The sequence below is a fragment of the Haemorhous mexicanus genome, chromosome 4 (genome assembly GCF_027477595.1).
Source record: "Haemorhous mexicanus isolate bHaeMex1 chromosome 4, bHaeMex1.pri, whole genome shotgun sequence".
In the NCBI taxonomy this organism is placed as follows: domain Eukaryota; kingdom Metazoa; phylum Chordata; class Aves; order Passeriformes; family Fringillidae; genus Haemorhous; species Haemorhous mexicanus.
In genome coordinates this window covers 52,620,254-52,639,570 of record NC_082344.1, presented here as the reverse complement: position 1 = coordinate 52,639,570, position 19,317 = coordinate 52,620,254, and the positions used below count along the sequence as shown (strand labels likewise).

Genomic DNA, 19,317 nt, shown 5'->3' with positions numbered 1-19,317 from the left:
CAGTTACAGCAGGTCACTGTGGTTTAGTGAAAAATTTTAAAATAAAAGATTACTGTGCTTTAAAAACAGTACAATGGTGTTTTGGACACCAGCACCTCTTAAAAAAAAAAAAAAAAAACAAACCAGAAAACAAGACAACATTCCTAGGTTCCTTCTGTTGTATCAGCCTGTTCCTGGCCAATTCTCCAATGTTACAAAACCAGGTCACTCAGTCTTTTGTCACAGAAAAAACCTCAAACCCAAACATATAAATTCTGGACAATAATTAGTAATTATATAAGATGACAAGCTGGTGTTTTAAAACAAATAAATATGTATTTTCACTTGATTTACTATGTCCATTAAATATTTACATAATTGCATTCTAGTTACTCTCTAGCATGTGTATTATATTATAAATACTCAGAACAGGATTTTTAATTTCCATTATAATTTATTTATTTTTTTGCACTTTTACTACCTTCTCAATATAATTTCTTTTCTTTAAGCTGTAATACCGTCAAAACACCATTATTTTAAGCCTATCTACCTGTTAGCTTGATTTTTTATTTCATTATCAGCCATTAGGAAAAGACCAGTAAATCAAAGAATCTAATTTTGTTAATGGAACTTAACTTTAGGCAATCTGAAAATACGTAAATTAACCCTTGTCCCTCCAACAAGCATCAACAGACTGCAAGAAGACTACAAGAAAATACATCTCAGAAAACTGTTAGAAGTGCAAAAAGTCCATAAAGTAAAGCACATGGGTATGCAATCAGGAGCTGCTGTCCTTCCATAGCCAGTGCAGACGTAAAAATTTTGGAGGCTGACAAACTGCACCATCCAATAATAAACAGAGCTAACACAGTTCCTGGGGTCCCCCTAGGAGGAAAAAAAAAAAAAAAACAAACACAAAAGAAACATGACAGAGTTCACATATTACTAAATGTAGCATCAAATCTTACCAAACTCGAGTTCATGTCATTGACAGGTAACACCCAATGGAAGAGCCAACAACTAACTGACATAATGAAAGTCAAGCATGAAAGCAAATTAAAATTGTAACCACAAACAAAAAAGCAATATGCTCAGCATGGATAAAATCTTCATCAGAAGTACTGCTAATAGGACTGTACGTTTACAAAGAAATCTTCTGGTCCTCCAGCAGATGCAGCTGCTTAAGTTTAATATTAAATTTAGCCAAGTTTCTATTTCAGCCAAAATCATCTTACAGAAATTGTTAGGTTCTAAAAGGGGCTACAGACCTACTCTTTCATCAGGACACCTGGTGATGTGGAGGGATTGCATTTTTGTAACACAGAGAACAGATTTTAAGGGTGCCTTAGACACTCAGGAGAGGCTCTGAAAGACTCACACCTGCTGGATGGGCAGAAAAGTCTCCCAGGAAAAAGCTTGACTGGCCCTTTAAAAAAAGTGAGCACACGGAGAACAAAGTAAGGAGTGGGAAAAGAACCACCAAGGAAAAACACTTTGCTTATCTCGGCATCCTTCTCTGCACATTGAAAGGACTGTAACTTTCCACCCTACCTCTTGGTGACAGCTGAGCCCATTTGAAGTTACACTGTGGCCCCTTCCAGGAGCAGGGAGGCCTGGAGAACTGATGATTATGGGACTATGGTTAAAAGCCCACTGAAATACTCCTGCAGATTACAAAGGGCTCACTATTAAACCCTGTGGGAACAAAATCTTGCCAATAAATAATGTTCCACATATGCTTTATTTGCACTCTATTTGCAGCCTGCTTCTGTAAAATGCATGAGATCATGTGCATAATACACTGCTGAAGCACATAATGAGATAGCTACTTTACACACTTTAGCTGTGTCAGTCTCAAGGACTTTGAGAAAGAATAAACCTCTGCCACTTCCTAAGGGCCTTCTTGGCTCCCCACTCTTCCAAAGCATCAGCATAACAGAAGCACAAGATAAAAACGGACTGTGTATACATACTCAGGTAGGTCCTTTTATCAGAAATTATCTCCACTAATATAATTATTGCAACTAAACCACGATGAATAAAGCTGTCCTTATGTAATTGACTTAGTTTACTTAATGCATTCACATCACATAAAATAGTTGATTTCCTAGCAGTCCAGTCACCAGGCCAATAATGTACTCAGTGTTGCCAGCTCTTGGGCCTTTGAGGGAGGAAGGAAAGAATTGATTTCATGGTGACTCAGCACCTCATTGCAACTTCAACAAGTTAAAAATAAAACATTAAAGACCATGTGATTTAATATCCTCAGTTTAAGGGTTTTTTAAACCAATAAAGTAGCATTTAGGGAAATTCCACTGGGCTTTGCAAAGCAAGTTCCTGGTCTCTCCTCCAAGAAGATGCTAAGTTGCTCACCTAAACAGTGAGCCAGAAATTCAGAGCTGGTATGGAGGTCTCTTTGAGCAGGTACCCATGCTGGCAGAGGGATGGGATGCAATAGGAACATAGTGTGCAATGACAATTTTCAGCTAACATAATGACTCTTAGGGGGCTGTCACAACGCCGCACAATTTTTAGAGTTGTGGCTGCTCTGCCTTGCACTGAAGTCCAATGGCCTCTCATGGTTTGTTCCAGGACTGGCAGAGAGCAGGATGGAAAGGTGGCATAAAAATCATATCAGGATCAAGAGGTACCTCTGTGCACTTATAAATTCAGCCCCCAATCTAACAATGTGTTACTGCTAAAAAGAATGGTTTGGCAGAGAGCTTTCTGTCTGGCATGTCCATGAGGGTCAAATCCTCTAGATGGGAGAAGGGCAAACAGCACAAGCCATGCTTATAGTGACCAAGAGGACTGGGGCTGTACTTGTGTGAGATTGAGATGGAGGGACACATATGAGGGGACCCTTTTCACGTCTCTTTCTCTCACATCCTCACATCCTGCAGATGCTGTCACCAAATGGGTTCTCTGTATCATCTGGGTGTAAGGATTTCTTCCTTCATGCTTACACTAATTTCCTTCACTCTTTAGTTAAGGAAGGAGCTTTACTACCCTGTTTGGGCATTTGATATTAAAGAATTGTTGCTGCTTTCTGCAGGAAAAAAGTCTATTGATATTTCTCCCAGAAAAACAGCCTAATAAACTTGGGTTCAAACATGAAAACAGCATAGATGGACACAAATAAATCTAGTTCCATGCAAATTTCAGTAAGAGAACTGGTATTCTCCTTGGTACTACTCAGTACCCCAAATGTTCCATATTTTGCTTTATTTATTTATAGGGAAATAGCTAGTCATGAAAATTGAAAATTATCAGATTATGATGTATGTTTTCCATAGATGAGTGCATTATCTTTTGCATATTTTTGGTGAAAAAAAATTCAGATTATTTCTTTGAACTTTGAAATAGAAGTAATGTTTTTTTTAAATATTTTTAAAAATCATAAATGTATTGCTCTTTCTTTTACCATTTTAAATATTTTTTAAAATTAAAAATAATGAAATGTATGTTGATTTTTAAATTTGCCACTTAATTTTAATAGCACGTTTGTAATAATTAACCTTGCTACTTGATATGTTCAAGCAGTTTCATATAACAAATGAGAAAGGACTGCAGAACCCTGTCAATAGGTACTTAATGTTAGCAATTCATTTTAGAAATACCAGTTCAATTTTGTCAAGGCTATCAAATTTTAGTATTTATAGATTTTCAAAACATGTGCTTTCTGTAAATTCACAGCATTTTACAAATGTGTAGTGTCTGCCTGGGGATTCCATGTACAGAAAACAGTACCCTGCACAGTTGTAACAGCTGGTCTGGAATTCACCCCATCTGTCTTATGATTATGTATCTGCACATTTTATTAGGCTGGATTATTAAACAGGTTAATCAAGAAAATATGGGAGGTGTAGGAGAACAGAGAATAAGCAGCTTCTTTAGTGTCATCATCCATCTTATCAAGGACAGCTAAGAAACACTTTAATACATGAAATATGGTCAGGTTAAGCCATCAAAGCTCCTCAGAAACATGTAATAAGAATTTTTCCAAAAATTCGTTCCATCATATAATTTCCTTAAAATAAAAATAAACAAACAAACAAATAAATAAATAAATAAATATACACATATGTAAGAACGATGCTGTTCCAAAGAAAACAAACACAGGCATTTTCTTGTTCATCAGCTGCTAGGTTCCATATGTTACAGATTGGAGACTTCAAAATATGAGAGAACAAAAAAGACAAAAGAGGGAAACCATCATTAATAACATGTTAACAATAGGTAAAAGCACTGCTCAAGGCCTTCAGGCAAGATCTGGAACTTGCTTGTACTTTGCTGTGTGTGAACAGGGAGATAAACACTGTGTCTCAAAGGGCTTACTGAACAAAGAGGAATGAGGGGCTTGCCAAAAAGTTTCCTATTCAGAGAATATGACTGAACAACCCCCCATATGTGCACACATACATACACTACTACACATTTGATTTTTCAAAGTATTCTGTTTTTTTCAGGCTTGGAATTGCACCACAAGTATACCTCAGAATATATGAGTCTACTATATCTCAAACACTTGTCTGAATTCTCCATATCATTAAGGGTAACTTGGCTATTTCATTCTGTCCCACAGAAGTCAATAGGAAAGGAAACATAAAGATGGGAGGCTATGAACAAAAAAGAAGCAAGAGAACCTGCTATATAAAGCCAATGGTCAGCAGTTGCTTTTAAAATTGATACCTGAGATTGGCCACTGTTGGCTCTGCAAAACAAAAATCACAACTGAGGCTGCTGAAAAAATCAAAAGCACTCTCAGTCCAAATGGAAAGCATTGGAATCAAAGACTCATATCAAAATGAATGTATACCAGCCCTCTCAAACACAGTCCAGCTCTGTCTGTTTCCAGCTATACATTCAGCCCCCAATCTAACAATGTGTTACTGCTAAAAAGAATGGTTTGGCAGAGAGCTTTCTGTCTGGCATGTCCATGAGGGTCAAATCCTCTAGATGGGAGAAGGGCAAAAAGCACAAGCCATGCTTACAGTGACCAAGAGGACTGGGGCTGTACTTGTGTGAGATTGAGATGGAGGGACACATATGAGGGGACCCTTTTCACGTCTCTTTCTCTCACATCCTCACATCCTGCAGATGCTGTCACCAAATGGGTTCTCTGTATCATCTGGGTGTAAGGATTTCTTCCTTCATGCTTACACTAATTTCCTTCACTCTTTAGTTAAGGAAGGAGCTTTACTACCCTGTTTGGGTATTTGATATTAAAGAATTGTTGCTGCTTTCTGCAGGAAAAAAGTCTACTGATATTTCTCCCAGAAAAACAGCCTAATAAACTTGGGTTCAAACATGAAAACAGCGTAGATGGACACAAATAAATCTAGTGGTTTATTTGTGTCACAGTTTCAGAAGCCAAAATTTACTATGTTACCACTTATAAAATGTTGTGCACAACACCAGCCATCTGACAATCCTGTCCTTCACAGGATTCCCGTTGCCATAGGCTGGTACTTACTGCAGGGAGAAGACAACTGCAGCAGAGGACAGGATGACCATGGGCAGCAGGCAGTAGCCCAGGACACTTGCAACGCAGCCGTGCGAGACTCCCGAGGTGCTCATCAGGTTCAGCAGGGCATGCATGGCAAGGCACCCGATGGCACTCATCCCGTACACGTAGCCAAAATGAACCTTCCCTGCCTGGAACAAATAAGAGGAAGCATGAGCTGGCAGAAGTGAGCAGTGATTACCAAGTGCTAGCAGAAGACAGATTTAGGTTTAGGTTTGTTACTTCTTGTTGTTGACACTCTCTCTCTGCTTCACCTGTATCAGTTCAGTTGTGAACCACAGTTGATACTTCTGGGTGATTTTTGCATAAAAATAATTCCAAGGTGCAACTGACGAAATGTACTTGTTGCTAAAAAGTTACAAAGCTGATTCTCAGTCTTACTGTCATTGGGCTCTGAATGCAACTGGAATTGGTTGGGAGATTTGGGAAAGTTTAACAGGCAACAAACTAAGAAGAAATTATGGAAAGCACATTCTAGTCACTAAAAATCAGTTTAGGCTCAGGAAACATCTTTTCAATAAGTGTATATGGGGCTGTGAAGAAGTGGCTGTGAAAAAGTGCCCTAAGTAATGTGATGACCCAGGTTATCTGATGTGCTTCACATTTTATTACAAACCTTCTATAATCAGGTTTGCAAAAAATTGGGAAAATTTTGCTTAAACTATGGTGGTTTTCAGGGCAAATGTGACTGTTTTTTCCCTTGACTACCATGAGAAAGATACATTTCTGTGCTTAGACCAATACAACATGTTCTTTTCAACATAAAACTCAGCGGTAACTGTCAGCTTATGTTCTTTTTTTGTTCTAACAAATGAAAAAAAATTCCAGATTTTTTTTCCTTCTAGGTTTTATTCCTTTGTTTGAATTTATTGCCTTTGAAAGGTACCAGCCTGGCAGCCTGGAGCTTGATGTTTTCTAATTTATACACAAAGCAAGTAAAACAGGCAACTGTGGCCACAGCACCACCAATTCCTTCATCTCCTGCCATCATTTTGAAGGATCCCTCCAGGCATGAGGGCATTGTTCACTCCCCAAAATAAACCATCACAAAAGACTGTTAAATATGTTTTTGTCTCTCTTCAAGCTTCTAAAAAATTAAGTGCTGAAAGCTGGCTATGCAATACTGTCATTTTCACATCTGTACATGAGAAAAACATTCATAAATGAGAAATCTGGATTTTTTTCTTGGAACTTTGAATCCTTATGATAGAATGCACCTGTGAAGGACAAAGTTCACACCTGGAACTTAACTATTAACTCATGGAGTAAATTTCTCAAATGAAGGGCCACTATGCATCACCTTCCTGACACATAATAAGGTATATGTACATACATAAAACACAAGTGTGTTTGTTCATACACACACACACACAAAATCTATATGTTCCACACACTATATATTATATATTTATATATATATGTATAGCATATAATAGACCTCATAAGACTCAAAACTAATAGATGGTCTCCGTTTCCTAATAATGCTGTGGCTTATGGTTGGATTCTCTTGTGATGGATTAGATGGAAACATTGTTGAAGCTTTTATCATGTGTTGTGATACCTGCTAGTTTATCTCCCATGACGGCTAAAAAGGATTGAGAAAACCTCTGACTTTACTTATCCATACATTTTAATGAAATCTGGGAGAAATCAGCTTTGAGGACCCTTCTCTGACCTCTCTTTCTGTATCCAAGCATGTGGAAATTGATCACTGGATGCCAGCAGTATTTGAGCTGGACAAACATAAAGCAACAGTATGGAGAATGGAGAAGGCCTAGTGATGACACAGCTTGAAAGTCCTGATGCTGCAGGTTGGTGGCAGCTCACCAGCTCTTGTTGGAGAGCAGTTCATGAATGTGAAAGGCAACCTGAGTTAATAAGACCTGACTTTACATCAGCACCATTATCTGTCTGCACACTGACCTGGCTCACTGCTGAGCTCTCCTTTGCTCCTAGTCCTCAAGGTTAAGTCAGGTACAGCCAGGTTGCCTACATATCCTTCCAGCATCCTGGCCTTTTCCTCATTACTGTCTTTCACCATAAAGAATAATCTATTCCTGAAATCACAGCCGAAGAAATCTTCCTACTTAGGTACAGACTTCTTTTGCTGGCATTTGCATACTAGTGGTAATAAAATAATCAAGGGAAATTGCTTGAACAAATAAAACTAATAGCCAGAGATATCATTAAGGATATACAGTAAGTTTAACACTCACAATGGTTTGGGGCAGCCTTTGCTATACACGAACTAAGTAAAGTTCTGTCTCAAAACAGACACAAAAACTACAAGCTATATTTTAGACTGTTTGTTCCAGCGCATATAACTGTTCTACACAGCACTATTTATTTATTAGCTTAGTTTAAGATTAAAAAATTCCTGAGCCAGAGATGAAGGGAGCACTAGCACCAGCAGCTAGCTGAGATCTCCAGTTGGTGAAATGTTGGATCTGTGGTGCAAGTATATGAGAGAAGAAAAAAAAAGGCAGCTGAACATGTTGGTTCCGATTTTATTCTTACTTAACATATGTAAATATATTGACTCACACACATGGGAATACTCCCAGTTCACAGTGATGTAAGCAAAACCAGAATCAGGCTTGATTAGTCTGACAGGCTTTGATGAATGGAAAGAGCTAAATTTGTCCTGTGGAAGGAGCAAGGTTAGCAGAAAGTCAGACTTTATGTCCTTACTTGCATCTGCCTGGAGTGGGTACTACCACCGTTGGCTGGAGAGGATGGGGAAATCTGATTTCATTCAAATGACAGGGTAAAATGCAAAGCAGCTGAGACTTGGGCTTCTGCTAAATTTGGGGCTGCCATTGTTTCTCTATCTACAATGGAGCTGCTCTGTTGAACACTAATGTGAGGAAGAACAAGTCCTGCTGCCAGGCTAGCAGTCCTTTCCTCTTTTTCTCTGAAAGGACTGCTACCCTTTGAAGAATATCTTTGCATAATTTTCCATAGTTAAAAAGCTGAAACTAGAGAAAATGTATACATTATTTTTAGAAACAAGCTCTCAACCAAATTATGTTCCTGGTGCTATCAGAAGATACTTATTTAAGTACAGAAGGATATCATAGTTTACACAGCAGAAGAGACATGCTAGTATTCAAATACATCTCAGATAAAATGGTAGCCTGAATTTCTAAGATAAACCCAAAGGCTTACTGCTGAGAAGTTATGGAACAAAAACACTGGATTGTGTCAGAGGTGTTTTTCTGCCCTGAAACTGTAGCATTGAAAATACTAGGTTTTCTAATGACACCTAAAATGTGTAATATCTCAGTAAAAGTATGATAATTAAAGTAATTTATTTCAATAATAATAGTTTAATATTCATTATCACTGTTGGCTATTCAGGGAGAAAAATCAACAGGAAACATTTTTTCCGTTCATTCTTTTAGCTTTCCTTTCATTTTCTTGATTATAATAAATTCAGCTTTCTCTTTTTACTACCCTCATACATTTATTTCTCCAGGTGGAAAATAGCCTGTCTTTTCTAGCTTCCCACCTCTTTTTTTTTAATTCCCTTTCCTCCTGCCCTTTCCACCCTTTTAAAAGATTTTTATTTTTATAGGAACATAAATAATAATACTACTTGCCATTTATATAGCAGTTTGCACATTCAAGGTACTGCACTGACATTACAAATTGAGTAAGATCTTTCAAGAATCTTCTGATTCAGCACTATTTATCACAGAGGAAATGGAGAATTAGAGCCCCTTTCCTCTCACCTCAGTTGCAGGGCAGTAAAGCCCTTCCCAGAATGGTCCCACCTTACTGCTGCCTGATGAATTGCTGTTGGCAGTCAGAGCTGTACTTCAGCAACACTGGAGCCCCTGTTGCCAGGGATATAAAGATGAATTTGGAGTTCTGTATAACCCTTTTAACTTTCCTCCTGTAGGGAAGCTATTTTCATAAAGAAGAAGGAGGTCAAATACAGGCTACTATATTTTGTTAAGCAGACAAGACAGAACAAAGAATACAAAATAAGAAAGTACTAGCAAAATTTATAGGAAGGTATTGCAAATTTAAGGGGGTGGGTGGGAAAAGACTGCTTCCATTTCTTTTGTCTCTAATTATTCTTGTTGCACAAATATTATTTTTATTCGATCTGTCTCTGCACTCTCTAAAATAACATTGAAAGAAGATAATTCCAAAAAAGTAGCAAGAGTGTTAAAAAAACTGGGCTGGGCTGGCCTGCTATACCTTTTTATTCTCTCCTTTAAAACCTGTTCAAAGCCTTTCCAGATTATATATGGCACAGATCTGTCCTTTGCTCATATTAAATTCCACCCCAAAAATGGTGTGGTCTCCTCTTTCTACTGGAAATAATACATCACTTTACCTGTGTCACCTTTACATTACATTTAAATTTTATGCAGGTGCTTTCAAAGTAGGAAGAATTTTTTAACACATAATCCCAGAATAACTGGCAGCAAATGACTCTTTTTATGCTGGCACTACATCTTCTGCAGCTTCACACTCATTATCACCTAGGCATGAGCTTGTTAGAAAATAAATCCCTGAGGATTTCTACGACATCCTACCATCAGCAATGTTGCTCCAAGGGCCAAACAGAAAACCATAGGTCCAGTGAGGTCTGTCTCATTCATAATGCTGCCATCTGCAGGCTTCATTGGGTTTAGAACTGTTAATGTTTTCTGCCATATATGCTCAAAATTGATCCCAAGTTCTGCAACAAGAAATTTCAGGATTTTGTTAATTGCTCACAAGAAAACAACACTTTTACAAAAATCCATTAGATACCACAAAACTACAAACAAATGCTTCAGAGAAGAAAATATTGTAGGATGACATATTCTGTATTAGGAAGATAATGTCCCTGCTACGTACTCAGTATATTTGAGAGTCAGTTTTCATTCTAAATTGGAATATTATTGGAATAAATCCAATTTTAGTCAGTGAAGCAAAAAATGGCCCCTGCATTTTTGAGTTAATATTTGTTTTTCCTATATTTAAAACCAGTGTATCTAATGCCACACTAACATGAATGTTGAAAAACACATTAATTAGCAATAACTGCAGAATTTAGGATACTCTGCAACACTGAGGATGGAGATATATGCTTAAATTCTGGAAAATTTGACAAGAAATGTGTCTAAAGCCTGAACTGCCAAAAGCACTTAAAAATGACATTTGTTCCTTCAAGGCAAGTTTATACTACTTTATATAGTGCTTTATAACCTCGGGGGTTTGTAGTGTGCTTTGTTTGTTTGTTTGTTTGTTTTTTGTTTGGTTTTTCGGGGGGGGGGGGGGGGCGGGGGGGATGTTTGCACCTAAAAAGAAATTAGTGAGACCCCAAGAAACAGAACAAAATTCTGTCCCATTAAAGGTGATGGAAATCCTGCCATTAAATTTGCTGAGGCAAATTTTTATCTTATAACTTCTGGAGGAACACTTCAGCTTGCACAAGTAATCATCTTCCCTGAGATTATCCAGTAAGGGGAAAATAAGGTTCACATCTACTGCCAGAATGGCTGAGGCTGACAATGTGTTAGATCTGTTGGGAAAGCCAAGTCTTTACTCTCCATTGTCTTGAGCTCAGTCAAAACATTGCACATATAAAGCTATTCTGCATTAAAATGTGTGGTTTTGGTCAGATTTATGTGGTACACAGATAGGAATATCTCTAAAGCCTTGCAGATCATAAGCAGTTGTATTACAACATCCTTTTCCCAGGGTGAACCACATGGGGAGTTAAATTGTTGGGGGTTTTAGAGGTAGAGATCTAGCAGTTGTCTATATCAAACAGAATGATCTTGCTGGCTTTAAGGCAGTAGTAGTCCCTTTTGAGTAGTAGAAACTCCAGCTGCCTTCCAATATGCCAAACTAGCAGGCTGAATATGCTCGTTTTATACTATGCTGAAATAATTACAGACAAATTCTCCTTTTTTTTTTTTTTCCTAATACAGCACAAGTATTTTGCTAGCGACAAAATCAGCCGCTAGCATTAGAATGGTCAATCATCATAAAGAACGACATTGCTCATATAGTTAAACGATCAACTAATTGAAACTGAAAGCAGCTTTCTCAATTCCTTCCCCACTGAAACAAGCGACTTAGCATCTGCAAACTACTAAATCTATTACTAGATACGCAAAAAAAGATGATTATTCATCTTCATTAGTTACAGATATTCCGATATGTGCGGAAGATAAACACGAGTGGAAACAATTTTGGAAACGTGAATGCAAAACTATTGTTCTGCTGTCATCTAGCGGTGGCACAGTATATCTGCTCTAGGCTCAAGGCTGCAGGAATCCATGGCGGATTCGAAGGAGAAAATGCAGATTTGGCCGCCAGGAGCTTTGGCTGAAGCTCACACGGCAAGGCTCGCCAGCTCTGCTTCAGTTTCTCTAGTGAGTTCCATCCTCTAGCTGGCAAAGAAAAGTTAGAGGCACCCCCAGGAATCCTGCATGTCCTCTGTGGGATTAGCTTTGTTACAGATACATATTATAATATTGGGTTTTTGCAAATATGAAAATGGATTTTATATGTGTAATGTTTAAGTACTTTGTTATAAAGACATAGTTTTTATTTCTGTTGTTAATTAAGCTTAGACATAGTAGTGAAATAGCTGATATAAGCATACTTGTGTTAAAATACCTGCTTAGATGAGATAACATCCATTGAACACATGAAGAAAACACCTGCTACAGATAAGCCAACTATCAGCACTCACCGTCTGAAGACAGTGTGAGCCAGAGCCAAAACTGAGGATAATGATAAAAAAAGACTAAAAGCACAGCTGAAGAATACACATGCTCTAAAAAGGCAAATCCAAAGAGGAGATATACTAAATAATTCTTAGGACATGTAAACTAGTTTGAAGGAAAAGTTTACTATGCATAAGAGTCTATGAATATGCAAGAGGCAGATGTAAGGGACAAGGTATTTAAAGGGTGTCCCCGAAGATAAGTGTGCTCTTGGCTGAGTGCCAACGTGCACCCGGCTGTGATAACCTTTGCTCTGCAGCCCCTGTCTCCTATTGTCCTTTATCGAACTTTTTGAATTTTCACAAGAGAGCGAACGTGTTTTTCACAGTTTTACCTTCCAGCAAAGGCGGTTCCTCGTCAAATGTGTCGACGTAACCAAGCTGGGAAGGAGCGTCGGGACTGTAGGCTGGCTGCAGAATCTGGCCCGAGTAGCTCTGCGGGGACAGCAGCATGTCTGCTGGCACAAACGCCCTGCCTGCAGGCTGCCCTTCTGCCTGGCTCCTAGGACAAGGAGCAAAGCACAGCCAAACTCATAACTACAGTGAGAAACGTCTGTTATATAATGAGATGATTGGCTCTTGCAATTAAGGGATAACTATTGTGTGAATATTAAGAAAAGCTTTAATGATGTATAGTTATGTTATGTAGTTTAGATGTCCTCTGTTCTCCCCATAGTTCCATTTTCCCCCCCTATATTGTGACCATCAGACAGCCTGGGCTGTCTAGGACAAGTAGAGAGAAGGCTGCACATGTGTCCCTTACCTGGGGCACTTGGGAATGGAAAAGCTTGGTGCTCAGGGGGAGCAGCATGGCAACACCTGACCTCCAATCAAGTTACAAGAAAGCAGTCTCCACTGATAAATGGCAAAGAAGAGCTGACTGACAGACTTTGGGAGGGCTGGGTTGGCTGATGCAACCCCCAGGGGTATAAAAGACTGAGCATCCATCTTGAAGATGAACCAGCCACGTGGTGAGCACGAGGGGCAATTCCCAGTGCTGCAGCTTTTTCCTTATGTAGTCTTTTGTTGTATTTTTGATAAGGCTTATTAAACCTTTTTAAATTTTCAAAGTGAGCAGCTGCTTCTCACACATCTTACAGCTACTCACCACGTTCCACCTACTTTTCACCTATTTTCAGTTTGGGGAACATGGAATTTTTCTGGGTCCAATCCTCCCTGTGGGCAGTGAGAGCTGAGCTGCTGCCTGTGCCTTTGCAGCTCCCTCTGCAAGCGGGCAGAGCTCCTTGCCAGCCTGCCAGAACCCTACAGTCCCCCCACCCACTCCCACATCCAGGCACTTGGCTTTTTTGCCCAGCAGCCTGGTGACACTCCTCAGATACATTCAGATATTTTTCCTTGAATCTCAGAAGGATCCCAAATAATTTCCTGCAATATGCAGTCTAAATTTCACATTAATAACATGCAGCTCAGTTACTCCTGTCAGGTAAACAACCTGTAACACCTCTACTGATAAAAGTAGCACAAAATCAAATCCTTTGAAAGGAAAAATTCGCTTATAAACATTCTGCCTTTCTGAAAGTCTAGATGATGTCTTGAACTTCTTTCCTGCTGCTGCAAGCACGAAGGCCAGCCCCAGAACCACCATCTGTTGAAGGGGGAAGCTGAAGGAACACCCACACTTACTTTCTGCTTTCACAGAGGTTTTTGTCTGAGCCATTGCTGTTGCAACCTTCTTCCTGGTCCTCTATGGTATAATTAGACTGGTAAAAGTCAACGTGAAACTGCTCAAAACTTGACATTCTGGTTGGAAAAATGATTGCAAATATCAATAAACAGCCTTTAAAACAAGCCAAAATCTATGTTTTGAACAGTCCTAAACTTAAATAGCAAACTGTAAAGCCCCAAACTCAAGAGAATCTTTCTGTAATAGCTCATGATAGTTTGGAAGTGATAAAAAAAAAGACCATTTACTTCATTTAGCTGTAACAAGAGGAATTGATATGCTTTTACTACAAATTACAGTATATTAATTTAAAAGTAGTATACCAGACTTCCTTTCTTGATACTGTTACCAAAAAAATGCAATTTTGAATGAAGATATATATCTACAAAATATTTTTTTAAAACAGTTCATTTTCCTACTTTCAATTTAAAAAAATTGCAACCATATCTCAATGTTTAAAAATTAAGGTTTTAGGAAGTACTTTGGATTTTAAAAACAATTACAACCATTTATGTTTTGCAATATTATATATGAGTCTTATAAAACAATAGAAAAAAAACCTCAGATTTGTTTACAAAATCTGTGTTTTCTGTTCAAGGACACAGCTGGCACATCACTGGTAGCAGAGAAACATTCTCACTGGCCAGCAGCATGACTGGTGAAAGACAGCATACTGGATGATTGAATTGGATTGATGATGGGATGGTTCCTTGGGGAAAAGATATGCTAAAGCATATCTTTCCTTCCTACTGCATGTGTTTCACCACTTGGGTATCACTTAGGTAGTTAAACCCTTAAAACCCACAGAGAAGTTGCATAACATGACTGAAAATCAAAGCCATATCCAACTTACTTAGATTTTCATGTGAGATATTCATCTCTTCTATTATTTCCCTTTTTTTTCACTTTTGTCTTCATTTCCAACTTTCCAAATGCCATTGGCAAAATGTGCTTTGGACCTCACAGTTATTCTTAGAGATATCTCAATATTTATCAAGCACACTCTGCTTATGGGAAAGATCATTGCAAATCTCTTTGTAAGATAAAAGTGATAAAGATTAATATTTCATCAGGGACCTTAAAATGCTGCATGTTAGAATTTCTGATTTTTTCCCATTATCAGTCTAATCTTTGGGGCCCTATTTCCTTATTTTACCTAGAGTTCAAAGTATTATATTATTATATTATTTTCTCTTATATTATTTTCTCAATTGCTGATCAATTGTGCAGGTTTTCCAAATAATTTTTACATTTTAAATATGAATTAATAGAAATTAATTTACCAAGGTATTTACTGTGGCATTATTTCAAATTGCACACCACTTAGGCGTTCTTTCAATGAAGATTTCACATGGGGCATGTTTCAAGAAACTTTAGTTGGTAGCTCTACCTCAAGAGTTCAATTCCAGTAAGTATTTAATGTCCTTTGCTGTCACTATACAGAATGAAATAATTGCTTAACCCCGTATGGTTAACACTGTATAACAGAGTTCAGAAAAAAAGAATTATTTTCCAAAAGAATTTGGAATTAAGGTTACTTACGTTTTAAGATATTTGGTGAAAACTCCTGTCTGTTGAATTTACATGTTGAAGAAGAGCTAAAATATCCTCTTGCTTGAACAGGGATGAGCTTAGTGCTATTTATAAGATTCTAAATTTGATATTTGAACAGATGCACATGAAGGAAAAAAACCTCACAACCTGTCAATATCAGGGCTAGCATTTAACAAGAGCTAACAACAATGGCAGAGAAGGGTAGGAACCTTCGTGGACAAATGAACAAAATGAACAAATATTGTTCCATATATTTCAACTCAATAATCTAGATTCCTTCTTAAGTATTTATGGAGCCCTCATTAGCTGAGCTGTTGGACATTAAAAAGGGTAATACTACCTGTTAACTTGGTGGGGTGAATACACTTAAGGTGTGTAGAGCTCTAGAATGGCTGTGGGAGGCTCCCTGGGAACTCCCTGGCAGAGGGAAGGAGGGAGGGAGGGAGGCTGAACACCCTGCTGGGCCAAGTCCCTCTGCTGGTCCAGTGCCAGGGCCCTGTTCTCCAGGCACATCCCCCTGCCCCACTGATCCTCCAGGGGATCTCAGGAGTTTGCAAAGCTGTCTCTTGAAGTGCAGTACCCACCATGGATCAGTGCAGGGAACCTCTGGCTACTAGGAAACAGCAGAACAGGCTGGAATTTTCACACAGGTTTTAAACTTCAAAGAAGACATTTCGATTTACCCCTGATTTTGTTTGACAAACTTGACTAGCCAGAACAAAGGCTGCTTTTTTCACTTCTTTATTTATTTGGTAGTTTCCCAAAATGCACATGGACTGTTAAATTTAAGGAATGCAACATTAAATTATATGTATTATCAGATAATAAATCTATGCCTCAGGTGCATATTCAGTCCTGTGATGTTGAAGGCCAAATGATTCCATTTCATTAGCAGAACAATGATAAACTGTTAGCACAGGACTTACAATGTTATAACATAGCTGCATTTTAAAATAACTTAAAATGAAGTTTACCAAGTTTTTGCTCAGTAAGTATGCCCAAGAAAGAGTTCAGAAGTAAAGAATGGTGAAAAGAAGAAAAATGTAACATTTGATACTGAAAATTAAGGGTAATCTAACTACAGCAGTTATCACAGCTATTGTTAACTCTCCCTCATGTTCTGCTGTTTCTAGAGTAACAGTTTATGCTGCTGTGTCCACCAAGATGAAGTTTAATTTTCAATTCTTAGCAAACTGCTAACCTCTGTGATGTCTGATCATCTCAGTTTAGATCATATGGCTTCATCTTGTTTATACTGAATCCATGGGGGCAATGACACAGAATTAACTTCTGTCCCTCAGGAAGGTAATTCAAAAATTTCTTTTCAGGAATGGAAAAATCCTGATTTGCCTGGGTTTTGCCTGTTTATTTAAACGATAAAAGTGATTTGATTACTTTTGCTACTTTCTGTCAGAAATACAAATACATATACATCTATACAAAAACTGGGAGTAATTATCAGACAAAAAAACTTCACAGAAGGAATTTAAATGGAAAAAAATACTATTAATAGTATTGGAATGTGGTCAAATAATATTTTAATAGCCATTTAATATACCACAGTTAGACAAGAAAGCCACCTGTAAATTAAAAAGGGATAAAAAATTGAACTTAACATTGAGCCATATATATTTCTCTCCTTATATAAAATTATTATATAACTTATGATACATATATATATATATATATAAAATACACACATATTACATTAATATCCCTGTGGATATATGTATAAATGGACACATAAAATACAAAAATAAAAGAAAATATTAGTTGAAAATGAGAAGTAGATGATCAAAAAATAAAAAGAAGGTAAGTTTAAGTAGTTGTTAGGAAAGTGACTGATAGAAATAAGGACTGCCCAAGTGCATTAAAAGCAGAAAAAATCATATTACTACTGCCATGCTCCTATCAGATGTAAAAATAAAAATCAATAAAACAAAAAGACAGATGCATTTATTAGAAATGCCAAAATCACCATTTTAAAATTCTGCATCTAAAAGTTTTAGAAGAAATGGTTAAAAACTTTCTATTTTGTTGAGTAACAAAACAACAGGAAAGTTTGGGAAGATCAAAAATAAGTAAACATGCTATCTTGTAAAAGGCTAAATAAGATGCCTCGAGTAATTATAGGCCCATTCCCATGAGATTGATCCTAGCAAATTATGGGCTCAAATAATAACTAACTACATTGATGAATCCAATCAACATGGGCTTTTGGAAATGAGCTCATTTCAAAGTAATTTATTTCCTAACAAGATCTGTAGTTGGGAAAGGTAACCACTGATGAGCCATATTTATACAAAGCCTTTTACTTTATTTTGGTTCAATAGATATGTAACCATCACTGCTTAGTATGACACCCATTATACTGATTAAATAAGTGCTATCTGATGTGTCTCAAATGTAATTGGGAAAGACAGGAGGATTTGCATTGAAGCCATAAGGGACAGAAGCTTTGCAAAGATCACCTAGCAGACACTCAGGTATGTCACAGGTACCTGATGTTCAGTCCATCACTGAGAGACCACACTAGACAAGGCTGACACAGGTGCATTAATATAAAGGAAAAATAAATTATTGCACTTAAAGGCTTTAGAACAGAGTTTGAATAAAACTTTACTTTCTTTGAATGGCAGGTACAGAGGATGCTAATAATCTACGGGGAAGATAGTTTGCATGAGATCTAATCCTCAGAGATGAAAATGAGAATTTAAGCTGGGGAATACAAAAAAGATGAAGAAAATTAATGAAAAGGTGAGAATTTCTAGAAGAAATTCAAAACTTTTCTTAAAGGTTAACTCCTAGGTTTTCATTTACCTACTTTTTTCCATCTTTTCTGAAAAGGAAAATAGATGCAGCAAAAAGTGAAATGTCATCCACTTCATAAGTTTACATTTTCATTTTCAGGTTTTGTTTTTATGAAATGGGATGATACTTCAGCTTTTTTAAACTTTCAGGTGAGCATTTTTTGAAAAAAATAATAGAATTAAATGAGAATAAATGGGAAAAGATAGAAAAGACTCTAGAACTCTGGCTTTAGACTCAGCTATGTAACCCTACATTTATTACTAAAAGTAACCTGATGAGTATGGCAAATCCATTATAATAATTAGTCAATAATTTTATAGTTTTATGAAATGTAAAAATTGATCTTATTAAGGATTAATTCAGCAAGCCTTAAGCCTAATTACTTACATTTACAGGCTCCATTAATAATTTCCTAAGTGGACGTTATTAAAATCTGCTCCTAAAGAAGAGAGGAAAATTTAATTGCAAAGAAATATACCATTTACTATGAAATTGGTTTTTTTGCCAAATTAATTAATTACATTATATAAAGTGGCTGCTTAGTGAATTTTATGTCTCAGGCATATCTGTTGCAAGAGATAAATTCTTTCCTGTAACTGGTCTTCTCTAAAAAAAAAAAGAGAGATCTGAAGCTATTAGTTTTTTCTTTTTTATGCATAACAAGTTTGGTGGACTTGAACAAACAAGGGAGAAGTTACAGGTTCCTGCATGAGTAATTGTACCTATCAATACCCATTACAAATCAAACACACAATTCTCTTGCTAGTCATTATTAGGAACAGAAAGTAGAACAGAGGGCATCATTATATCACTGCAAGTATCTGTGATTTACTGACAAGTCAAACATTGTAAGCAGTTCTAGCTGTGTTCCCTCAGAAAGTATTTGGAAGAGTGGTGACATGCTGAGAGAAGAGCAGGGGAGGTGTGTGTGGAACAGGCTCCATCTAACAACAACCAGGTCAGGTCCTTGGGCTGGAGAAGCAATCATTAATAGTTTCATTAATCATGAAACTGTGACAGGGA

At 37.3% G+C, this 19,317-nt stretch overlaps 1 protein-coding gene across 1 annotated transcript; it reads right to left on the bottom strand.

Annotated features, from left to right (window-relative positions):
- Positions 1–413: 413 nt before the first annotated feature.
- YIPF7 (Yip1 domain family member 7) lies at positions 414–15,575 on the bottom strand. Its single transcript, XM_059844906.1, has 6 exons — positions 15,472–15,575; positions 13,890–14,006; positions 12,581–12,747; positions 10,057–10,202; positions 5,456–5,637; positions 414–864 (listed from the first exon to the last, which is right to left on the bottom strand). The coding sequence occupies exons 2-6, from the start codon at positions 14,003–14,005 to the stop codon at positions 702–704; spliced, it is 774 nt and encodes a 257-aa protein (XP_059700889.1). The 5' UTR covers position 14,006; positions 15,472–15,575; the 3' UTR covers positions 414–701.
- Between the last annotated feature and the right edge of the window lie 3,742 nt (positions 15,576–19,317).